At 39.2% G+C, this 26,485-nt stretch overlaps 1 protein-coding gene across 1 annotated transcript in view; it reads left to right on the forward strand.

Annotated features, from left to right (window-relative positions):
• The window catches only part of TRHDE (thyrotropin releasing hormone degrading enzyme), a gene marked incomplete at both ends in the record, with an annotated part of 216,780 nt that overhangs the window by 95,438 nt on the left and 94,857 nt on the right, over positions 1 to 26,485 (forward strand). The window contains one exon of the mRNA XM_082497583.1: positions 11,035 to 11,172. Within this exon, the coding sequence (XP_082353709.1) occupies positions 11,035 to 11,172 (138 nt within the window). The remainder of the gene's footprint in view (positions 1 to 11,034; positions 11,173 to 26,485) is intronic.

The raw sequence follows: 26,485 nt of genomic DNA on the forward strand, positions 1-26,485 counted from the left end.
GTGTCTAGGCATGTTTAATTATGTGGCAAAATACTTGTTATAAATACAGATTGCCTGATAGAGATTTGTTGTAGCTTGAATGTTTTGCTTAAACTCTTACATAGTAACTTCTGAAATGTTTTTTCCCATTTCTGGGGGATTTATTGAGTATTCTTATCCCATGAAATTTTGTGTGCTATGAAATGAAGATGCTGTAATTATGAGTTAAAGCTATTTTTAAAAAATAGTTGTATACAGGTACTCTTGCTTTAGGTATTCTTCTTTTGAAGTTTGAATTCTTTGTAGTATTTTAATTTTTTCTTTCAGGTGTCAATTTTGGTTTATAATTGCATTATGAAAAGGAAAATAAATCTTTATCTGAACTGACATCTGTCTTGCATAGGTAGGCTTGTTGGGTTTACCTGGCTTTGGCTGTATTAAAACTCATTCTCTTCATCTTTATTAAAACACATCCTGAATTACAATGTAATGATTCTAATTATGAATGCAATGAAATCTGGCAGGCTTTTATGATTTTAGCATAGTGAAATGTCATAGATGACAACGTTTATACACTGAATTTTATCTTCAAATCATCAGTCATTTGTTCTTCACATAATCAGTTTAACAAATCCAGAATAACTTTGCTTTAGAAGTCATTTGGAATGTAGAATATTTGCTTGAGATTTCTGTGGAATGAATACAATGTTCACTGTTATGCAAATGGCATGCCCATCACGTGAAATCCTGGCGTCTTAGCAGAATACAGGGAAAACGAATGGGTTGAACAAGGTGTGACAGTTAAACTGGGAAATCAGACACGTGCTGCATAAATTAGAATTAACTACAGTAATATTGCTGTGCCTGAAAAAATATTCATCTGTCAAGTTTTTCCTTAAATTAAAAAGAAGGTAGACATAAACTTTTCATAAGACTTTGGATATCATTGGCCTTTGATATAAAAATAACCATACTGACATATTTAAATAATTAGAAAATTGGTGATGGAAAGATGGAACACTTGATGGGTTTAAATGTGTTGCATTCTTTTGTGGTCTAGATCAGGAATCAATACTGTGATGTTTCAGCCTTATTACAGAGCTTGTAGGAAGAGGAAGCAAAAGCTACAGTTACTGGAATTTGGCTTGCTGAATATTCTTGTTATCAGTATGAAGTGCATTTGCTGTTTAGATCATAGTGACATTTGTAAACTTGAAGAAATAAAGTGAGCATTTATAAAAAGAAAAGCTGTTCCAAACAACTTACTTTTTTTCAAAAGTGAAGGATACAGTACAAGCTTCATGAATCAGTTGCAAAAACAAGAACTACAAACCTTATTTTCTATAATGATGGTTAAACAGAGCAATATTCCAGCATTCTGGGTGGTGTTTTGTCAGCAGTAATTCATACCTGTGAAATAAAAATAAAAGATGTTATGGTGTATGATACCACAGCTCTTTGCGTCAGGAAAACAGAGTAGTATGCCAAAATCCTCTTTCTTTCTAAAGAACTGGGAAAGACAGTTAACTTCTTTCTCTTATAGTTCTGAAATGTTACCCTTGAAAGTTTCCTCAAGAACCTATGGACTAAAATGTCAAATTCAGCTTATTTTCAGTTTATTAAAGATTTTTTGTCACATTTTCTTTTGGGTAAGTACAGAATTGGAAGACTAGTAGTCAATTCCAGAAAAAGGACTTTTGTCTGGAAATGCAGCTTGGGCAATATGGATGCATCTGAATCAAATGGATCTATCCACAGCTTCCTACTTAACTTGTTGGATGCTTATAGGGTACAGGCACATAAGCTTTCACCATTAAAGCTCCATTAGTCCCCAAAGTTTTGCTACTACTTATCTGAAAATGCTTCTCTTCTAGCAGAGCTGAGCATTTTTGAGTGTCCATCTTACTTGGCATTGACAGACTTAGTATGATGGAACCTGAGACTCTTGAGGAAAGCTATTTGTTAGGCATGTTCACACCATTATAACTTAAACCAACAGCACTGAGCTCTGCACAAAGCAGAGAGATGTGGATTTTATCTGAAAGCTCTTTTCTGGCTTTTCCTGCTTCTCTAGGTTCTTTAGCTTGCTTAAACATTTCTTTCTTCTATGAGGTTCTTGATTTTATCAGATTTTCTTCAATTGTTTTATAAGCTCTTCTTTTACAGCAGGAAAGATGGATGGGTAACAATATTGACTGAACTGCCATGGAGCTGTAACACTTTGTTCAGCCATCCAGCAGGTCTAGAATGTCTTGTCTTGTCCAGAAGGCATTGATGTACTTCATCAGGCTTGCATAATCTTAATGAGAAAGGAAACCCAGTCCTTATTAAACCCTTGCCATCCTTATGCCCTGGATCCTCCTATTAAAATTTTGGGTGAAGAACAGAATGAACAGAATCATTCTGATGGAGGAGTCCGTTGTCTGTTGCAGTTAATACAGATACATCAGAACTCTCCTGAGGAAGTGGACAAAGTTCTGCTGGTTTTAAAACAGGAAGGTGAGCTTTCTGTGCTGAGATCCTTCATGGTTCCACCACTGGTCTTAATATCCTTTTTGAAATCTAAGATACTTCAGGTCAAAGCTCAAAATTTTCATTTCCTTTCCTCAGCTAAAAAGTAAGTCCCTGCATGTTACTTTTTACCTCTCAGAAGGGAAGCTACCTTTGATTTTGCAGGAGATATGTCCCTACAACACAGTCATTAGACATTTGCCATGGAAATGAATTCACCGTTCTTCCCATTTCAGCCTCTTGCCATGCCTATCCCACAAATTAAGAGTTCTTTGAAATTCTTATTCTGAAATCTCATTCTTCAATGTCTTGGAAGTTTAAACAATTGTTTCTGTGTTGTCAGGATGGTTTTGAAAAGAAAGCTGGCTCTTCAAACTCTTCCCCCCCCCCCCCCCCCCCCGCCCGCCTGCCGAGACCAGAGACGTTAGCTTGTTCATGTGTGCTCAGTTGTCTGCATGTGAATTCCCTGGCTGTTGCTATTTCAGGACTTAGAAAGAGGTGAGGTTTCTGTATTAGAGGCTTACCATGTAACTGGTTGTCTCTCCACGTCATCAAAATGCAACAGCAGCTGGATGTGAGTTCTTGAGCTGTAAGATCTTACAACTGATACAGCAACGTTATCTCACCTCTGTGGAAGGTGCCTCTGCTGGTTTGAGGATCAGAGGAAAGAGAAAATTACAGCAGAAGACTACATGCTGGTGATTTCCACTTCATAGCCCTGTCTTTTCTCATCTACCCTGCTCACCTTCCTCCTTTCAGAGGCCCATTTGCAACTATATATTCCATCTTCCTCTCTGCTTGTTTCTTTCATTATCCTGAAGTCCTTTGTTTGTGGCTTTGTAAAGGAAGGAATTCAATTGGGGCTTACAGATCCAGGAATTTATCGACTGATCTTTTGCCTCCTTATTTTCTGGTAGAAGGAACCATCATGTTTGTCCTTGAAAGTCTCTGGTATTGGGGTAGACTTTGCAGACTATGACAGCAGGAATTACTGGCATGTAATTTTCCCTTTCATCCATCAAACGAGCGTCAAATATGTTAGCAGTCAGTACCCGGCTTGATGCTGAGAAAGCGTTTCACAAACCCCAGCTGCCTTCTCCCTTTTCTTTATTATATAAAAGTTAGCTTTGCTGACAACTTTATTGGCTGAGTCAAGGTGTAGTACATCAGAGAGAGGTTTGAATCCTCTGACTTCTCTATCTATTGAAGCTCTGGGATAAGATCTCCCACCTTCTTGTTTGCTTACTATTTTTATAATTAATGATGGTCATATTTACCAGAAATTTCCTTAGTATTAAAAAATTGCGATTAAAGTATTTGGAGTAAAACCGTCACTTCATGGCAGGGCATCTTTCGTCTTTTGTAAAGTGCTTCCTTCACACTATTAGATTTCACAGTCTAGATGATCCTGCCATTACTACAGGCAGCTGAAAATAATGATGAGGTTGCATATCAACATTTCTATTTTAAAAATACATGCTGCAAGAAATTACCTGTGCCTAAAAAAGTTAATAGGAAACCATTTAACTGAACTTCATTATGTTAAGTGCTTTGAACACCATGCAACATTCTGCCCAGATTCTTGATAAATGATCTTAATTGCCTATCTTTCTCATTGACTGGATTGAAATGATGAAAGTGAATACAGCCATTAGACACATGTATATCTTTAATGTGCCTTGACTCAGGTTGCCTCCTAAAGCGTTTGTCCCCATCTATAACATTTTTTTAGGCATTGTTTGACTCATATAAAACCCAGAAAATCATTATAAGTTGTGAAGTAGACTTAAGACTTGGGCCTTTTTGATTTATTTCATTATTATTTTGGCATTTCAGATCTGAGCTGTAGCCTGCTTGATCCTTCTAACCCAACATAAATATCATGCTGGGTCAGCATTGAGAGAGATTCAGCCTCTCGTTTTTTAAAACTACTTTCATCTCTTCTTTTTTGGTTAAAGGCTCCCCATGCCGGTATAAAGTAAGCCTTTAATTAATACCACATGGAGTGTTTTTTCCCCCAGTAACTGCTCAGTGAAGTCAGTCCTTGCGTGATTTTCTGTTTTAACTCAACTATGGGGGAAGCTTTCGATATAAAATTAACTAGAATCTCACGTATAATTGACTTTGGCAGGAAAAAGGAGATATGTAAAGGTAAGCTGCAAGATTTTCTGGTTGCTAATTACTACTCCTTTTTAAGCATACCAGTTTAGAAATCCTTATACTAAATTTAGCTTATAACTAAGAAAATAAATTTCCATCTCCACATGGTCTTCTTAAGAAAGATTCTTTTTTTATGCTCTGGCAAGGTGGATCAATATATGGAATTCTTAACTTTAAGTAGTTAACTCTTAACATTTAGAGATCAGACATAAATTAATATCAACATTTAGATGAAACATTTATTCAAAAGATTGAGTACAGGTTTGGAGAATGTCAGTGTCTCTTCTTTCTTCATGTCATTATCTGCTCATCTTGAGAGAGCAGTTAAAATGACATTATGATGAGAGCTTTTGGGTCATGTGAGTTCAAATCTCCTGAGTTCAGGGTTTAGATGAAACTTTGGTTTCAGAAAGAAACTTCAGTCACCTGGCTGAATTTCACATAATTTTGAATTAGTAACCACTTTGTCCTCAGTAAAAACCAGAAAGAAACTTTATAGCAACTTTTGCCTCAAGGCAAGGACTCACTGCAAGGTTGCTCTACTGAAAGAAGAATACGCACTTCACCAGGACGTATAGTTGGTATGGGAAGTTTAATGACAAAGCTGTAGCTGTATATTTGAGGGCATCCTTACAGAAAGACTCTGCTTTTGCAAATTTTCAGCTGTCCTGAAGTGCTGCTACTGTTTTAAAACTGTGGGCAGCGGGCAGTTACTTGGGGCACAAGCTGATAAGTATTTTTTTGGTGTGCCTGCAAAACATCTTTGGTTCCTTCAGGACTTAGCTTACTGAATCTTATCACTTTCAGGTTGATACAGAGGCTAGGCATACAAAAAATGTTCTCATTGATGGTGATCTCTGGCAGTTGTTGCTGGAAGTTGACTCAGTATACCAACCACATCTCAAAGCCACTTTTCATTTAAATATTATTTACTGGTTTTTGAAGTGAGGTTAATTTCCACAACAGATCACAGATTACAGGAGTTTGAGTTAGAGGATAAGCATCATACTTTGTTGCTTAATGTTTTCAAATGCTCTGGAGACAAATGCATGAGGAAACAGTGGATCTGTGTTCATCTGTTTGCTTAATGACTCTATTTCCGTGAAAGCAACTACATACAAGGTAACAAAACATCATCTTGGAGAGTGAAACTGGCTTTTTTTTTTTTTTTTTTTAAGCACTGGTGGTCAGTATGTGTTGTTTTGTTTCGTAATGTTGCCTGTTTTGTGCCATGTCCTCCCATTCTGTAGGCCTACATTTAGCATAGTGAATCTGATGTACCACCAAATCAAAGCTATACCTGAAAAACAAAGTGGTGAGAGGAAAGAGCAGTTGAAGTAGCTGGTGAAATTGCACAGAGACTCAAAATCAGCTACTTATCTGCTTGGCAACTTAAGCTGGTGGCCATGAATATCTGGTTTAGCACTTCATTGAAAAGAAAAATACATTTCCAGTTCTCCTCCCTGATACTCAAAGTTGTTGGTCTTCCTTAACTACAGACTCCTAGAACGTCCATGTTGCTTTATAACAACAAAAAACTGTCAGCCAGTGTCAAAATTTCTTAAGCACAGGGACAGAAATTTTGCAAGAACTTTGGCCGAAAATGCAGAGAAGAGGGTGATGAAGGTAGACATGGAACTGTGACATATTCACAGCTGATAGATGTAGAATGTGTTGCAGGCCTCCTGCAACAAACTATGCACATAATTGAAGTACACATGCAGAGATATAAATTTAAAAAAAGCACTCTGTAAGCTGCTTGAACTATTTACAAAAAAAATTTACTGTTGGGAAGAGAGACAGAGAAAGAAATGCTGTTTTCATTTGCAAGTTCTCAGGAGACTTCCTGTGCTATGACAACTTCTAAGCATGTAGACAGAAAGAACTTACTTTTGGCCCACAGTGGATCTTCTCTGGCCTTAAGGTATTTTATTGAACCTTAGGTTTCCTCATAGATTATATTCCTCTGGAGTTTGTTAAGCTTCACCCTGAAATATATTGTATTAGAACTGAACTTCTGATGTTGTATATGCTGGTGTTCTTTGAGTGCTTTCAAATTTGCCCCAATTTTTTACCTTAGGGTGCACTTTGCCTGTACGCCCAAGTGCTGCATCTTGCAAATACTTGCTTTGTCAGACATGGGAGATCACTTATGTCCTTTGTATTCCTGATGACGAGTAAAGATCTATATTTTGGAGAAGATATTTCCAGCAAGTTTGTCAGGAAAATTATTTGCAGATTTGCACACCAATATTAAGCTCTGTTCATGTAGATTTCTCAGTCCATAAACTGTTTGAATGGCTTTCCCAGAACAAAGGCGATGCCTTTAATGTTGAGGCCTTTGATCTCTTCTGCATACTAATTATCAGTTTGGGATTTCATTGTGCTATTCCTTTTGTCCCACTGTTGGATGTTTTCCAGTTTTTTCATTTTAATTCTTTTCCCTGTTAGTCCATATTAATTTTTAGAAATTATTTTTATATGACTAAATTTAAGCATTACATTATTATCATGCTAACTTGTACTCTTACATTATGCCTCAATATGATATTATAAAATCACCAGCAGCAACCCCTTTCCATTACATCATTGTTATGCACAATAAATTTTTAATGGCTCTTGAAGGTACAGTCTTTTCTGCCAAAAAAATTTATTTCACAATTGCTTTCTTTCCATTTAGAGGTAGATTAGTTGAATGGTGGGCATCCTGTTGGAGATTAATACACAAAGAGTGACCACTACCTTTCCATAAACGTTTCTCCCTAGAACAAGGTGAAAATAAACAAGAATGAGAAAGCTTCCTTGTGGTTAGCCAGTTGCTTACTCCAGATTCTTTTTGCTGTGGAATGATTTACACTACAGATCTATTTTTAAAAGTCTCCAGATTATTTCCATCATGTGGAAGAATTGCTATAGCTGGAAAGTTTCTGACCCTGCTACCCATAGCATTTGTTCTGCTTTTACCCAAATTTGAATTTTCACAATGCTTAAAGGTTGGCTAAGAAGGGGAGAGCACAGAGAGGGAATGAGGCTTTCAGGACAACCTTGTACCAAACAGAGAAGGTCTCCTTGGCCAGGATTAAAAGAAGTCATTCCAATGAAGAGACAAGTACTTGAATCTAGTGACCACAGGTATTTGGGAAATAATCTGAAAAAGTAAATCTTCAAAAGGCACATTCATCTGATAGCAGCAGTTCAGTACCTGCACCTGGAAGAATGCTCAAGAGTAAGAGAGAAAGCAAGAAGAAATAATTGGCATGTCTTTTCTTCTCAACAGAGGTCAGGTCTCCCAGACTTTGACTGTCCACAATTCAAGGAAGACTCTGAGGAGAGGGGATGAAGAGACAAGGCTCTAAATGGGCAGTAGGAAGATAAGGAGCAAGAGGAGCTTCCTACTTGCCTTTAAAGAAAGGCACAAATTTGAGTGGGAGCACCTCTGTCCTTATTTCAGACTAGGCTTCTGCTGCTGTCATACCAACTCCTGCTCAGAGCCCTGGGCCTGCGCAGCCTTGCACTTATATGCAGCTCCTGACACTTTCCAAGCAAAGCCTCCAGACTCACCTGAAGCCTTCTTTTCCTTACAGGCAGATCCCAGTCTTTGGCTTTTCTCTTGCAGCTGAACCCCCTCAGACGAGGATCATCTTGAACAACATTTTGTCATTGTTTCATGTCTAGCTGCAAACCTGTCACTTACCGTGTTGACAGCTTGCTGGCCTTATTAAACACATTCCAAGATTGATTTTCTTTACAATTTCTGTGCTCAGTGTTTCTTTAGTCTGGTGGGTATCGTGTTAAAACAGATCAATTCCACCGTACTGCACAGGCTAAAATAACTAGGGAAAAGAAATTCCCTCTTCCATCAGTTTAAGCAGTTTGGTCATACGTGTTGGCCTTTTCCCCTTAGGGTGCTGATAGGTCTTTAAGAGCTGAGGTAGTGTTTCTTCAAGATAAGGCGGTTTTAGTTTCTTTCTCCATTTCTCTTTCCTGTTACCTCTTCGAGCTGCGGGCCTCTGTCAGCCAGGAAACTTCTCTCGCTCTCTCTGTGTATCTCTGGAACTATATTTGACTCTCTCCTTTTGAACTCTGCTCTCAGAGGCTGTGTCCTGAAGGGAAAAGGTGGGAATGTTTTGGAAATGCTTTTAGTTCGATAAAGTTAGCTTTATAGGTCAAAAGCCTTCTTAATTCTCACTAAAATGCAGGTTTACATGTTTGGAGGAACACTAGCTGTTCCAGCTGTATCCCAGTGTGACGATCTGCTATAAATTTCAAGGAAGACTTTTCAGCTATGGTAACTTGAGTGAGCGATCATGAATTTAAAATGCTCCTTTTCTGCCCTTCAGGAGATAACCTAAGAAACAAACAGAGAACCAAAGTGTAGCCTGTCCTTTTTCTTTCTTTTGTATTCTGCTTACAGATTCATGTTATGTTTCCTACATGCTGATTTTCTTGATTCCAGGTTCTGTATTTAAAGTATTAATTTGTGACTAACAGGTGTCCTTTAATGAGTTAATTCCAAAGAGTAAAAATCCACACCCACAACTGTTTGTCAATTGTGATATCCAAACTTGAATTTGGAGACAGGTCTGTACCTGTGTGCGTTCATACCTGTATGTGTTACCTATCACACTTCCGATGAAATTGGTGCTCTGTTACTGACTAATAGAGAATGAGTGAGGTGTAACCAAAGCATCGACAATCACTTACACCTCAGCAGTTTTCCCCTGGGTGAGACTGTCATAATAATTGTTTCCCTACACCTTTTTTTTATTTCCCATAAAAAAGGGCAGTTACTAACTGCGTATGCCTGAGAAAATTTGGAAATGAACAATAATATGAACAAGACATTACTTTTCCCTTCACAAACCTTTCCCTCGTGCAGCCAGCTGAGAACACTAAGAGTGTGTTGGGTAATTGGCTTTCCTGCATCCCGTGTTTTTAATTGCCTGAATATACAATCAGCTCAAGGTACATTTCTTGTGCTCTAATGAATTTTAACGTAAAGGTTTATTTCCAGATGGATCAGCAGTGGAACAGCTTTTCAGCTGTCTTATAAATATAATTTAAATTAACGCATTGATACCAAAACCTTGCCACCCAAGAAATTAAACATAGAATTTATTATGTAATTGTGTGGTTATTTTATCTGTGGACATCAAGGTGGCTTTTGAAAAAAAAGGCAGCATTCTCTAGAGTTTCTTTATATTATGCCACTAGTTTGACATTAATTCTAGACCTGTTGTAATTTAGATAAAATTTGAGATATGTCATTTCAGGGTGAAAAACGCTTATTTAAACCTTCCATAATTTTAATTCACTCTTTGCATTTATTTGTGACTTGAAAAAACAGGTAAATGAAGCTCTTCTTTCCTGACACAGTCTTTGGGATTAGAGACTTCTATATGAATGCAATATGAGGAGTTTTTAAGGCATGTCATTTCTCAGCTGAAAAGGTCCCATCTAGTTGCACAGTAAAAGTGAGTGCAGCGCAGTTCATAGAGTATACGTGCACATTTAATTAATGTTGCTGCCAGAGTAAATATGCAGCAGTTTTGCAGTCCGTGTTTATAGGAGGTATAGAAACAAATTACTATGTTGGATGTTGTTTGGGTTTGCACCTGCCTCTGATGTAGCTGTGACTTTGACTATGTCATTTAACTTCTACATGCAGCTATTGTCCCTCTTGTAAAGAGAGGTAATAATGGTTTCCTTCAGATGGGAGTTACAAAGTTTGTGGAGCGTGCAGGCTCTTGAGGAGAAAGGATTTCTATATCAGAATTATGAACGACAGTGCAGGCCTCTGCCGTAACACTGCTGTGGGCTCTGTTCATTGTCCTGTCAACAACATCCATGTCGAGCTGCAGTGGGAACTTGGCACTAAGTGACTTAAGAACTAAGCCAAGTGACTTAAACCCCACTAAATAAAGCAGTAATAATTGTATTTACTCACCTCTGTCAAAAGTTTTTGTACCTGTGTATGCAATGAGGTCTGCGATTTGTAGCATCCATATATTTTTGTGATTGAAGACTATGCCATTTTGCCTCTCTCCCCACTCCTCGTAAATGTGAGTGAATAGTCATAATCAGAATTGCGGTCTGTACCTACAGATACATTCTGATTCATTTAATAGTCTTTAATGCAATTTCAGTCAAGTTTCATTGCAGCAAAAGATGTCAAGTCAGAGGGATCCCTGGTGCTAGAATTAGTCCCTGTCTCTTCTGTATACCTGTTCAAGATTGTAGGAGGTGATGGTGCTTACATTCAGACCAGAAGGTCTGATTTTAGCCAACTGTCCTATAGAGTCTCCCTCTGATAACTGTGTGTCATTTCTGTATTGTTGTAAATGTGTATTTGTCTGTGATATTACTGCATATGCTGTATTTCAGGAAAAGCAGAGATTTCTGACAGATGTCCTACATGAAGTCATGTTGCTGGATGGTTTGGCCAGTTCACATCCAGTATCCCAGGAGGTGCAGCAAGCCACAGACATTGACAGGGTGTTTGACTGGATCGCCTATAAAAAGGTGAGACTAATTAAGCCTACCTGTATATATAGGTATGTCAGTAGCTATTAGAAGATCGTGTTGCATCTGTAAAACTAATACCATTGTGAAAATACATACACCACAGTGGTTACTAGCTGGGAAACTTTAATTTGTGTGGAATATATTTGGACTGTACTACAGTGATTTTAGCCAATTACATTCAACAAATCCAGTGTTATTAAATGTTATAAATAAACTTGGGAGGCTGTCAGAATTCAGCAAGAACATTTGGTGGTTTTTATTACTATTTATTTTGTGGCAGTGTCTGAATTGTGTTAGATGCTTTAAAAAGGAGAAGGATGTGTAGTCCTTGTCCTGTTGAAACCCTCTAAAAAACTTGTCAAGTATGAAAGTTAAACATAACGGTTTTGTTTTGTTTTTTTTTTTTTCTGTTTTTTTTTTCTATGCATGTGAGTTTTTGTATCAGCTAGTGGAAACTCTGAAGTCATTGCTGAACAGTGAGAGTGGAGGAACTGCCTTGTGGGTGGTGAAGGAATATATATTAAATTCAGGCAGTTTCAAATTGTATTTCAATGATAGAAAGCCTTTTGGGCAGCTTTAGAACTGAACAGCTTCTGTGCAGGAATGAGAGGGCTGCACAATTCCACATTCTCCATCGTATGGCTGGGCTCGCTGTTAGCATATGAACCAAAAGCTGGTGGTTACCATCATACCACATGATGATTCTCTGCTACATGGTGTGATGTTTAGTACTGTGTCTTAATTTCATGACCAAACGCACTTGATGTGTGACGCAGAGGCTGCTGCCTGCAGCCTTCTGCTGTGAAAGCTGTACTGGATCTCCCTGCTGGCGAGTCAGTAGTAAGTCTTTTGACTATCACCTTTGCCTTTGATAATCTTTTCTTCTGCATCATTAGCTGCCTAACATCAGACTGTAACAAGACAGCAGCAGCATAGCACTGAGCTCCAGTTTATCCAGTGCTCGTTCTGGGCTAAAAAGAGAGGTGTACCCTCTCTTAGAGCCATTGATTATTCCCAGTCAGCAATAACTTCAACTCAATCCTCTTTCATGAAAGGATCTTACGCCTTTAGGGATGGCCAAATGAGAGAAAGTGTGTGTATATGTCAGTGTAATAGGTATAGGATGTAATATGCAAACACAAAATACTTCAGAAAATAGAGCCCAAGTAACGTTTTCAAAAATCCCTTAGCTGGCTTTGAAAACATTACTCTTGGTCAATTAAGCTATGATAGCCATCAGCTTTTAGCATACTAAAGTATTCTCGTTGTTTAAATGTTTCAATCGTATGTTTACTGGTGATAGCTCAACCTCAGTAGGTTCAGATGCTTATCTCACATGAGTATCTTCACATTTCAAGCTAATTATTTTTTCTAATTAATATGATAATAGTAATATCACACAGTAAACTGTAATACTTGACACTTATCTTCTCATCTTATGAACACTTTGCAAACATTAAGTAATTTTCATTTACATTGAAATGACAAATAGGACAGTAGGGCACATCTGCATACTGTTAGCTATTTTATGCAGGCTAATAGGACTGTTCTGTTTCCTGCGTGGATTAGAGTAGAATCTCTATCTTATATCTGTCCTTTTAAAGGTTCCTTTTTTAGTGTAACAGTGCCCATGCCCAGTGGATATGGCAGCCTCTCCACTCGGCTTCTCTGATGGCCAACTTTGCTGAACCTTAGGTGACACTGAATGTGTTCATGTCAGGGACTGAGCCTGTAAATTTTGAACCCAGTTACCAGATCTAGCAAACCACCTTGAGGAATGGCAGTGGAAGAATTTACTTACACGCTTTCATAGGTGAGAAGATTAAAAGACCCACTCTTTCACCCATGACTTTTTTTTTGTTTTCTTGTCTGATTATTTGTCTGTCTGCTATTCTGTGTAACCATTCATCCTTTTATTTTAGATGCAAGCAATATCTAATAGGAAGAAACTTTCCCGACTGACTGCATAGCTGATCTTTTCACCGTTTCTGTATCTTCCTCCAAGCACCTGACACTGTTTCCTTCTGACAACAAATTAGAGCAAATTTAACATGTTGTAGATCTTACATTATTTCATCCCTATGTAACCTTGTATGCACGCATGCATAGCTTGCACTTAAAATCAACTAGGAAACAACCTCATTTATTAGATAGCTGGAACATTTGCCTATCCTTCTAGCTCTCTAGTGTCTGACAATATAAATACTGTGTTGAATGGTATGTCAATAAAATCCAAACTGTAAAATTTTACTGAAGGCCTTTACCTGGTCAGGTATGCGCTCGATTATTTTCGGGCCCTTCTTACACAATATGCCCTTCTGGAGGGATATTGTTGCCCGTGTTTCTGGGATGGCTTTTTGGTTGTTTGCCAACTTATTTTTTAAATTGCTGTCAAAGATTAAGTTCTGGGGAAATTTTTTCTGTTTAATCCAGTAAACTTGGATCAGGAACATCAGTGAGGACATTTCTACTGTCTTAAATAAAATGTTCGTGTTTAAACAGTTTAGCACTATGTGCAGTATCTTTTCCCTACATTTTGGAATGGATTTTTTTTCCCTTCTCTTTTAATTTTTGTTTTAAATGTCCACCTTGTGCTCTCTGGCACCTTGGATTGTCCATGTGATCTCTTTTCTCTCTTCACGAATTTTCTGCACAATATTGAAACAATGAAACTTTCTCCCGTCTAATTTTCATTCAGTGAAATGACGGTCATAGAATGTCATTATCATTTCATTGTCTTTACTGTCATCAATATGGCATAAATCGATTAGACACCGTTGAAGTGCCCATCTCTGCTAGACAGTCAGCTGTGATGTTAAGGATATCCTCTTTCTCTTTCTATACACTTCAGAGATGACCGCTGAAACTGTGCTATTTAAATGCCTTGGAGCTGAATATATTTTTCATTTCCACTTTCTTGTCCTTGGTGATTGCACATGTTGAGAAATCTCATGACATAAACCCCTGCAGAATCCTATTCAGGTAATCCCACAACCAGACTAAAACAGGCACTATAGCCCCGCTACACGCAATGTTTTTCCACTTAAGCTGTTGAGGGTAATGTTTTGCCTCTTTGAAAAGCATCATACTAGTCATTCTTCAGATAGGAGCGTGTCATCCTCCACTAGGGCCACAAATATGTAGAGAAAATTGGGAAGTCGTGATAGTTCATTAATAAACAGTACTGATAGATGATTCAAGGCTCTCAAGCTACACCAGAGAGCGGATATGTCTTCCTAGTGCAGCTGGAAGTGAGATAGTGTCCTCCCACGATGACAGGAAAAGTGGTTATATCCCAAGTGCGGTAGGAAATACAGCCTGTTGAACACAAGAGTGGATCTGAGAATTGTTAAATCAAAGCAAAAAGCGTGACAGCCTTTCCACACCAGAAATAACTGACAGCAGGAATCATAGCCCTGGAGAGCTGCATCAACAGAGGAGGAGAGAGTGCAGCAAGAATAACATGAGAAGCAACAATCGGCAAGGAAAAGCCGGCTATAATAAAATGGAGAAACAAGACAGCTGCATCTCAAAGGGAGCGGCCAGACCCAGAACAGCGTGAGGGAGAGAGATCCCAGACAGGACTAAAGGAGTCATAGCCCTAGATGAGTAGTCACAGCCAGATAAGAGAAGGGATGAAAGGGCACGTAGGACACTGTAGAGAGCCAGATAATATCTGAAGTCGTTTCCATCAGCCTGCTGCATGCTTTGAAGTGTGCTGGTTGAAGACTCTGGCAGCAATCAGAGCAGGCAAGACCAGTATGATGGAGTGTAACTATAAAAGTACCCCCAGTAGAATATGTCTTGGCAAGTGACAAACAATAATCAAAACAAGGAAGATGATGACTGGAATATTGAAGAATATTGCTTTTTTTTTCCACCCTGTAAGCAAAATTAACCTCAGCAGTGCGATCAGTTACTGGCCCTGGCTTTGCAGTGCAAACAATTCATTATTTCCTACACTTTTGCATGTGTCATTTCCTTTGCCTTTTTAACTCTGTGCTGCTTCTTTAAAAATGCTTTTTCCTGCTTTCCGTGTCTGAGTGATGGAAGGATGATATGCCTCTAGTAGTAATAAAGGGGGACTGTGCTCCTTGCCTCCCCTCAAAGGCAATGATGTTCTGCGTTAGGAAATCTGTTCAACTAAAAATTTGCAGAAATCAAAATGCTCAGCTTCCCTATGTGTTGCAGTAACAGTTCTGGCAAAGGAGAATTTAAGAAATTGAAAGCAGTGGCTTGCTCATCGTTTTGAGTGTAATTCTCTTCGAAACTTTACATTGTAACATGTTCTGCAAGAATGTGGAAGAACAGGAGGGCTAATTCCAGTGTCTGGAAAAGCTCTCTGAAAACTTTGTGCTTTTTACTTCTTTTCCTTGGGTACTGGGAAAGGATATTGGCACTACAATAACAAAATAAAACAAAAAAAGCCCAACCCCAAAACATCTATTCTGCCTAAAAAAACCAGGTTTAGTGTCAGAGTCAAATCCACTCGGTTCATGAGTGCAATGAAATTGTGACAATGTGCATCTGTGAAATGACCACACAGAAGTAAGAGAAGCTCATTAACAGTGAAAGAAATACAATATAAATACTTATAAATAATAAAATATAGTAAAACAGGTTTTATTTTTAATTATTCACATAACTAAATCAGTGACATAAGATGGCATCCAGCTAGTTAAAAGTCTTACAATACAATCCAGGTGGCTTTGCAACCCATTCCTTTACTACATTGTAAAGGGAGAGCTTTTTGTTCTCCCTGACTAATTTAGCCGTGAAGTCATCTGTGAATGCCGTTAAGTCCTGGGTGCGCGTTGGCGTGATGCTGGTTTCTGTTCCATGACGTGCAAGTGCAGCAGGTCAGTACCCAGATTGCAGAAGGTGCTTTCAGGAGCCATTTGTTCATAATGCGTTGTACCAGAGGAAGCATCTTGTAATGAAAAGAATCTCTTTCTGTTTAGGCAAAAAGGTGGCAGGTTGTTACTGCTTCCAGTATGAAAGCCGTGGGAACTCAGTCAGTGAAACCTTTAGGTTCAAGTTCAGAGCAGCCCCAAGAGTATCTGACTTAAAGCACGCAGGCTGTCCCACTCCAGCTAGTGGATGCTAGTGTGTAAAACTAAGCAGGTGCTTCAAGATACTTAAAGTACCTCTCAAGGCATCTGAGCACCTTCCTGACTCAAAACAAACTGTCATTAACCTCTTAAACTGTGTAGTGTATGCTAAGATAGTACTCTCTCAAGAAGAAACATAGAAACCACTGTGTATGGTATATAAACAGGTACAAACCAACAGTGGTCCAGGAGTGTTACGTTCCTCACACACGGGAGAACTGTATATGGGTTTGATTGGAAATAATAAAAATGGAGCACAAATGTTAATAAAATAATTTTATTTTAAAGAAGAGTCATTAGACTAGGTTGCTCAGTCAAGGTAGAGCAATCAGGAAGGCACAAGACTGTCTTCTGCCTGTTCCCCATCTAAAGGCAGCAGCAAAGAGCAGCTCCCAAGGGCTGGAGGAGGCGATCAAAGCAGAAATGGCAGCAGTGGCACAAGACACTGCGTCCCACCATCATTTCTCATACGTCTTTCCCTGACATGGAGTAGAAAGAACAGAATAGCGCATCCGTGTCTCAGATGTTTCCATGGCTTAAAATAAAGTGTTCATAAAGACGAGTGTACATGGAGGTGCCAGCCTATGCACCAGAGCTCCTGACATGCACTTGCCTTTTCTGCTTCTCTGGCTCTACTTTGTGACAGTCATTTTCAACAAAGGGCAAAGCAGAAAGTACCTTTGTAAACCTTCACAGGTAGTTGCCTGTGAAGGCAAAGGATGACTTTTGCTGACGCACATCCTAGTTCAGATCAGTAAAACAAGAGCAATGATTACAAGTGTTAAGGGAACTTGGAAAAAGTTGTAAGAATTGGAAAATAAACCGGAGGTAATGAAATAGAGGAAAAGGAAAAAAATATGACATAAAAATATGATCAATGTTTTGATAAAAATATGATCCTGGGGGGCTGCAGGACCTCTATTTAAGAGGGAACTCTCTGGAACAACCTCTGCCACACTGTTTTATTGTTGTTGGTTTTTAAAGGTATGTTTAAGTACTGGATAATTTCTGAAGCTTAAAAGAGGTGTTAAAAGAGAGAAAGTAGAATGGCATGTTTAATTATAGTTAATTGCAAATCAATCTTAGGCAAATGGATTGAGATTCTTATGTGGTATTTAGTGAACTAAAAAAAAAAAAAAAAGGAATATCAATTTTCATGCTTCATGGAAACAAACCTGGCCAAACAGACCTGATTTCAATCTTTAATGAGACTAAACATGTGGTTGGTGAAGATAAATTATGTTAAGATATAGACTTTTAAAATCTTTGTTTTATTACAGAATAATACTCTAGTTAAAAAGCCCCAGTGCTATACCATATCACTACAAAACACATTGTCTGGATTAATAGATAGCTATCGGATCATACTGATCCCCAAGGTAGTCATCAATGGAGAATCACCACAAAATTTGAGTTTCATTTTATTTAATTTGCTTTTGGATTCTCTCTGGAGCTGGTTGGTAAAACGATGATGCATTTCCTCTTTAAAGTGAAGTAACTGTGACCCTGTAAAACTTCATAGAATCATAGAATGGTTTAGGTTGGAAGGCACCTTAAAGATCATCTAGTTCCAACCCCCCTGCCATGGGCAGGGACACCTCCAACTAGACCAGGTTGCTCACAGCCCCATGCAACCTGGCCTTGAAAAATTCCAGGGATGGGGCATCCACAACTTCTCTGGGCAACCTGTTCCAGGGTCTCACCACCCTCATATTGAAAAATTTCTTCCTAATATCTAATCTAAATCTACACTCTTCCAGTTTGAAGCCATTACCCCTCATCATATCACTACGTGCCCTCGTAAAAAGTGCCTCTCCAGCTTTCTTGTAGGCTTCCTTTAGATACTGGAAAGTTGCTATAAGGTCTCCCTGGAGTCTTCTCTTCTCCAGGCTGAACAACCCCAACTCTCTCAGCCTGTCTTCATAGGAGAGGTGCTCCAGCCCTCGGATCATCTCCGTGGCCTTCCTCTGGACTCGGTCCAACAGGTCCATGTCCTACTTATGTCCAGAGCTGGATGCAGTACTCCAGGTGGGGTCTCATGAGAGTGGAGTAGAGGGACAGAATCAGCTCCCTCGACCAGCTGGTCACACTTCTTTTGATGCAGCCCAGGATTTGGTTTGCCTTCTGGGCTGTGAGCGTACATTGCTGGCTCCTATTGAGCTTTTTATCAACCAACATCCCCAAGTCCTTCTCCTCAGGGCTGCTCTCAATCCATTCTCCGCCCAGCCTGTATTTGTGCTTGGGATTGCCCTGGCTCACGTGCAGGACCTTGCAGTTGGCCTTGTTGAACTTCATGAGGTTGGCATGGGTCCACGTCTCAAGCCTGTCCAGGTCCCTCTGAATGGCATCGCTTCCCTCCAGTGTATGGACCACACCACACAGCCTGGTGTCATCAGCAAACTTGCTGAGGGTGCACTCAATCCCACTGTCCATATCTCCAACAAAGATGTTACTTCTGTAAGTATTCATCATAAAAAGGAAATTCTTTGTCTGTTACTTTTAATGGAAAGTATGGATTTGTGGAGCCAGTTGTATTATTGCAAGAGATTCTTAATACAGTGGATTTTAAGATCCACTGGTTTGTTCGCTACTTACTTGAATTCTCATGGTGTCCCATCTATGTAAATAATATCATCAGCCTCTTGTGTTTGTCCATCCTTGAAGATTTCCTCATACAAGCAGTTAATGAAAAAGTATAACATGCTTTTGTCCTTGTTGGTGGTGTCAGAACATGTAAGAACATTTTGGTGGTACGGCTAAATAAAACTACTGTTGTAAATGGGGTCCCGATAGCATTTTATCTAGGCGACTGCTACATTTTATTATTCAAGGAAAATGATGTGACAATATCCACCTGAAGAGCATGATTAGTTATGGTCATTTACCCATGAATTTTATTCATTGTGTCATGTTCCTAAAATTTGCAACAGAATTTATATCTAAGACAAACATTTCACCAAAGCTCATCTTACCATCTGACCATTCTGGTATTATCCAGCCCTAGAACAGCTGTGTTTGTCAGAATAGAAAATGATTATGATTTTGCAGTGAAAAGCTCTCCTTGAATATAATGTTGCTTTTTCAGTGATGTTTTGGCATCAGATAAATGGCCTTACAATCTATAAAAAAACTATAAGATGCCTTTATGCATCTTTGATGATTTAGCACAGTACGTTACAGGTTTATAGGTATATTTGCTGATTTTAAAAATATTGTCTCATCCACGCTGTAAGTAAAGTTTTAAAAATCGTGTAAGTTTAATTTGTTTATTAAAATATATCCTGGGTTTATTGCTGAGTATCACAACACATTAACTTGTGGGTGTGCACTGCTTGATGAACAAATATCGATTGGAAATTCTGTATTATTTTAAAAAGTAAAGACGATAAATTAAATGACTGGTTTGGAGGGTTTTTTTTTAGTTTGTTTTTCTAGTCAGTACTGTTAAAATCAAGCAGGGATAGATTTTTTGGGCTCCTTTTAATGAATGTAGTCCCTTGCTTTTTAACAATTTATTACCAAGTGCAGGGATTCCAGTCAGACCCAAATTCAGCCAAGTATGTAGTTACATGCTTAATTTTATGTGTGTGAGCTCTGGAATTAGGTTGGGTTGCTTACGTGTTTGAGGTACTTCCACGTGCAACTAAATGGTGGCTGGACTAAGAACTTAAAGGTTAGGCTCATATTGTCCCATTTTGTACTAGTATGCTGCATAGTCTCTATATATCTGTCTCCTTCCTTACTTCTCATGGCTTTTATGTGGGTTTTCCAAAGGGAAAGCCTCTAGGAATTCATTTGAACGTTTTACATTTCTGCCACAGGGAGACAATCATAGGCACATGTTTACTCATTTAAACAAATACATTCTGCTGTCCTAATCAAATAAGGAAGCATTCACACTCATCAAATTCACATGCATTAAGCTTCATTTTTCTTGTAGTATTTGGAGGTGCCGTTGGAGAATACAGAAAATAGCCGAGCCTGGTGTATTACAGTGCTCAGTTTCTGAAAATGAAAGAGGGATTTAGTGCTGGTGACTCATGATACGGTCTAATTAATTCCCTGAAAAGAATTTCTCAGCGAGTACTTCTGCACTTCCCAGAGATGAGATATTTTGGAGAGAGGTAGCTGAAGAATTCCAGAGGAGCCCGCCACAGTACCGTGTTGTAACTGATGGCATGAACAGGACGGTCTTGTTCCACGACTACCAGGGTAAAGCCCCATACCATGATAGATGGTTCAGACGACGAAGGTAAAATACGTTTCAGCATGACAGTCTGAGTGGGAGCTGAGGAATGGTTGGACTTCTCGTCCTGGGGAAAAATGAAAAAAGCAAGAGTGTATGATGAATATATTTGCTTAAGGAAGCACAATTTAAATGCAACACCTGGATTTGAAAGTGGTTAACCAGTTTTCAGTTCTTACAGGAGAACGAAGGGATGCCCATTGATTTGCTTAAGGTCACACCAGTCACTCAACAGACATTACAGCCAGACTTCTCCCATCTCTTGGTTCTTCTTCTTTAACATGCCGAGGGTACCAATTCAGTTAATTCAGTGCACTCCATGCAGTGTAACACAGCAGCTCAGTTCACCAAGTTTTAAAATAATTAATTTACACACATATGCACTATTCTGTATCTACATCTGAGCAAACTCTGGAGATGTGAGTCAACGTGTATATTTTTGTGTTAAATTTCTCCAGGATTCAACAGATTTAATTTTGTTGTTTTAATTTTATGTAAGAGTTCTTTTTTAAATGTCATATTTTTGCTATGTGTTTGATGTACATTGTTCTTTCACTTTAGTTCATGCTGTGTTTTTCCCAATAAGCTAAATTTCATGGGGCATCCAGCTGTGGTTGCTTAGTACCAACAAAGAATGATTGTTTTGGAAAACGTGACTTGGATATTAGTTGTTGGCTAGTGTTCACATTACAAAAATAATGTGCAAATGTGCATTCTTTGTATGAGTGCTTGGTAACATGCTCTTCTAATATTTGAAATGAACTTAGAATCACAGAATTATCTAAGATTTTCAGAAATAAAGAATAATTATGAATTCAGGAACTTTGAACTGAAATGAAATTACACTCATTTACTTAAGAACCCATTTGATTGTGGATACCCTTAGGCTTCTATTTGAGAGTACTGGAAAAATCTGTTCAACATTTTTAAGAAAAAAAAAAAAACCTGTATGCTGCTTTTATTACATTTGCAGTTCTAAAAAAATCTTTCTCTAGCATGTCATGAAGATACATTTCAACCATTATTCAAAACCTATTAGCCACAATTTGAAAGTTTTTGTGGGATCTTAAGTGATTCTGCTAAGGTAGTTGATCCCTGACTCAAGCGTATGCAGCAGGTATGGCTCTGGCTTATTGGGTGAGGGGCCGTGCCATGGCCAAGGTGTAAAAGGGGGGACACAGATTTTTAAGGGTACAGCAGAGAAGTGCAATGAATTATTTGTATTGGACTTTCCTGCTGAAGAATGGGTGGATTCCCACACTCAGTTTATTCTTTGTAAGATAGATTGCAGGAACTATCAATTTCAGGGAGATATATGGGAAACACTAACTAAAAGAGTGGAATTAGTCATTAGGAAATCAGCAGAACTGGGTTGCATCCGCCTGCACCTTCTGAAGGTAACCAGGTGTGGAGCTGGAGAACTTCTGGCAATGGGATGTAGGCCATCCTTACAAATGGTCACTGTGCCAGAGAATTGCTGGGGTAGTGTACAGAAAGGACTCCAGGGGAAGTCCTGTGAGCTATAAGCTGATGAGTTTGACTTCCTTCTCCGGCGAGGTGGGGACTCTATAGGCTATATAGAACAAGATAACTGAGCACGTGGATAAATATGTTAGTCTTGCCTGGACGTAACTGTTGCAAAGGGAGATTCTTTCTCACTAACGAGCTGAAGTTCTTGAGGGGAGTCAGTAGACACTGGATTTAAAAGAAGTCTTTGACAAGGTGCTTCGCCTGTAGCTCAGGGTAAATAGTTTAGGGAGGGAACTATTTAATGTGTGTGTAATGTGACTGATTCATTAAAAAAAGAATATTAGTATATATCAGGTATATATTAGTAGCCACCAAGCTTTGCATATTGATTCTCATCTTAAATCAGGAACTCTTTATGAAAGAATGGTACCTTTGTGAGTGCCTATATGTGGTCTGAGCCTTGTTTTAATCAATGAAGATGGAGGTGGTTATAGGAAGTTATTATTGATAATAATAGCTCTGTCAATAATATGAATAAAATCTAGTGTAGTTTAGGTAGAGGATAGAGCAACTCACATTTCTGTTAGCTAGAGAAAAAGTAACCCTAATCCTGAATTGCAGGGATACCAGCATACAGGAAAATAACTGTAGGCCTCCTATCTGTGTCCCATTGTATTTGAAAACCAAGCGGTGCTATTACATATTAATCAAGACTGACTTTGAACTGACTGCTGCACAATAGAAGAATGTTAATCACCTGTATTCAGTGTTGGTTTTGTGTTTTATTTTTTTTTTTTGTTAAACGAGAAAAGAAGAAGCAAAATGGATGGGTGGAGATGTTGCGGAAAATTGACATTTTTTTTTTTTTTTTAAGAAATGCAGTTATGTTATTGTTGCTGGTAATCCAACGCTCCTCTCCTCAGCACCTCACTCCCTGCTTACACCTTGAATACCACAGTGGTGTTTTTCTTAGCAGGATTCTTCCTGATTTTAATATTTATGTCACAAAAGGGATCGTTCTGAACTAAATCAAAACAAACAGCTTTCATTCCTAAACAAGGATGGCAAGGTGAACGTTCAGTGAGGAAGAGATATATTGAGGTCTGTGTCATTACTGTTGCTGATATTTGGTGTTAAATAAGATAAATGGATAGGTGAGCCTGCAAGATGCTGTCTCAGCCTTCACAAACTCAGGGAGGTGGTTTTGCACTGTTTACCCTTACACAGGTTCCAAGGTTACTCCGTAAGTTGCAGGATAAAATATCTTCAGAGGGATTCACGTCATCTCACTTGGGGTGTTCACTGTGTAGACTCCTGCAATTCACTAGTCCTCTAGCCTCCCTATATCATCAGTGAAAATAATTCATCTGTCCTGTTTTAGATGCGTTTCTTTGGATGAGATGCATCAGGATGAGCTGAAGTGCTTGCTTTGCTGTCCGTTGCCTTTAAAGGCATCTAGGCAGCTGGCTCAGCTCTATACAACTGAGTAAGCATCAGATAGCTACAATGTAGGCACCTGCATTCAGTGAGATGAGTCTCAATCCTACAGTTAAAAAAAAAAAAAAAAAAAGCAACAAAACAGACAAAAGCAGAACCAAAAAGAAAAAATAAGTAGATGGTCTAGGAAAAAATGACAAGTTTTGGTGGGAAGGAGGACAGAAGAGCTATGCTTTTTCTGGGTCAGCCTTTTGTGGTCTCTTTTCCTTCCTCCAACGCATTTACAAAATGATAGTTTATTTCACCCTCACAAGAGGCAGCTGTAGTTCGTGGTTTCTGTTTTGTGCTGGTGACATTTTTCTCTCATGCGCACTTTTTAGAAAGCCAACATAATTTTTGATCCTTAAAAGGATAATGCTGAATGAGCTTCCAGCTCATTTGTATCTCTTCACACACGGCCCCCTGCCCCTGCCTCCTAGGTTCTGCGTAATCCTGTGTGCCCGTTTACTGATTTTTTTATATTGTTCCCTTCACTGCGACTGCTTCAGCAGGTCATTATTTCAAGTGCTTTTCTTCGCTATCTGCTCAGTACAGAACATCCACCTTCACCTAACTGCCCTCTCTTCAGTGCCCTCTTGAACACCTACCTTCCTTTTCTGCTTTTCTTATATGAAAGTATGACAATGTAGAATAAACCCAGATGTGATATATGTTATTTGGCAGTATATATAGAAAAGGATGGTGTCACACCAGTTTTGTATCTCCACAATTCAGAAATTCTTGGGAACTGCTTACTAGTACAGAACTTTTGTAACAGAGTGGGGAATCAGTCTCTGTGCGGCCTTTTTGGACAATGCAGTTGAATTCATCTCACCTCACTTTAGATGTCTGCAGTGCAGACATGGACATATGAGCTAGTCACCCAAGGCTATTTTTGGAGTGAGTTACAAGAGATGGGTGCTTCTAGGGTACAATTGTCCCGATCTGTTTGGAGGTCTAATTTAAGATGAGATAAAGTGCACCCAGAAGTGACTGGTGCTGTCCATTGACTCTAAAGGAAGTCTGAAGAACTAAAGTAGTTATAGACACAGATGCTACAGATACCTGCATTAAGTCAGATATATCTCCTCCTATGTGGTTAACAGTACTGTGTTGTATGTAGTAGTCACATTTTTGTGGGTTCATACATAAGACTTACTTTTTTTTCCTGTTAAACAAAATTCCATTTGGTACTTTTGTATAAGAAATGATTACAGGATGCAAGTTGCAAGTGAAACAATTAATGTAACAATTCAGGTATAATACAATTGGATCATGCAATAAGTCAGAGAATTAAATTAACTTACAGTAATTGTGACCTGTAGTGATGCCACAGGATCAAAAAATATAGAAGTGGATCTTGAAAAATTAGTTTCGTTTCATCTAAGATCAAGGTTACAATCATGTTATTTTATGTTGACATGAAGAGAATTAGACTGAATGCCTTAACTGTGACTCTGCATTTTGCAGATTTCAAAGACAAGTTCAGCTCATATATAAAGGAATTTTGCACCTAATTTTAGTTATGCATGGTCTTTACCATGATGTGAAGTGTGCGAACAAGTTTCTTCAGAGAAAGGAAGAGCATAAACTTACAGCACTTCAGCCAGTGTTGGCTAATTACCCATGAGCATGGCTTTTCCCAAGAGCACTTTACAGAAAAGGACTGTGTATGCAGTTGATTTCTATGGAGTAGCAAACATGTGCATAGAATCATAGAATGGTTTGAGTTGGAAGGGACCTTAAAGAGCATCTTGTTCCAAGCCCTCTGCTGTGGGCAGTGACATACATGGGCACTAGACCAGGTTACTCAAAACCACATCCAACCTGGCATTGAACACCTCCAGGGATGGGGCATCCACAACTTCTTTGGGCAACCTGTTCCAGTGTGTCACCACCCTCATAGTGAAAAATTTCTTCCTAATATCTAATCTAAATCTACCCTCTTCCAGTTTAAAACCATTACCCCTCATCCTGTCACTACAGTCCCTGATAAAGAGTCCCTCCCCACCTTTCCTGTAGGTCCCCTTTAGGCACTGCAAGGCTGCTATAAGGTCTCTTGGAGTCTTCTCCAGGCTGAACAACTCCAGTTCTCTCAGCCTGTCCTCATAGGAGAGTGCTCCAGCCCTCTGATCATCTTCGTGGCCCTCCTCTGGACTTGCTCCAAGAGGTCCATGTCCTTCTTATGTTGGGGGCCCCAGAGCTGGAAGCAATATTCCAAGTGGAGTCTCACAAGAATGAAGTAGAGGGGCAGAATCAGCTCCCTCGACCTGCTGGCCATGCTTCTTTTGATGGAGCCCAGAATGTGGTTGGCTTTCCGGGCTGCAAGAGCACGTTGTGGGCTCCTGTTGAGCTTCTCATCAACCAAGACCCACAGGTCCTTCTCCTCAGGGCTGCTCTCAATCCATTCTCTGCCCAGCTTGTGTTTGTACTTGGATTTGCCCTGACCCAGGTGCAGGACCTTGCACTTGGCCTTGTTGAACTTCATGAGGTTGGCACGAGCCCACTTCTAAAGCCTGTCCAGGTCCCTCTGTATAGCATCCCTTCCTCCAGTGTGTTGACCACTCCACACAGCTTGATGTTGTTGGCAAACTTGCTGAGGGTGAACTCAATCCCACTGTCTATGTCGCTGACAAAAATGTTAAACAGTACCGGTCCCAGTACTGACCACTGAGGAACGCTGCTCATCTCTGGTTTCCACTTGGACATCGAGCTGTTGACTGCAACTCTTTGAGTGTGACCATCCAGCCAATTTCTTATCCACTGAGCGGTCCATCCGTCAAATCCATGTCTCTCCAGTTTAGAGACAAAGATGTCATGTGGGACAGCGTCACATGCTTTGCACAAGTGCAGGTAGATGTTGTCAGTTGCTCTACTAATATGTTCTACCTTCCTTTCATGTAGCAGTGGAGTCATAGTGCTGAGGCTGAGGAAGCTTTCACTCTTTCATAGGTTATATGAGGAGCATGCTGGGTGATCTTTAGCAAATGATTTCACTATGATGTGC

The sequence above is a fragment of the Vanellus vanellus genome (genome assembly GCF_965231255.1).
Source record: "Vanellus vanellus genome assembly, chromosome: 1".
Lineage (NCBI taxonomy): Eukaryota > Metazoa > Chordata > Aves > Charadriiformes > Charadriidae > Vanellus > Vanellus vanellus.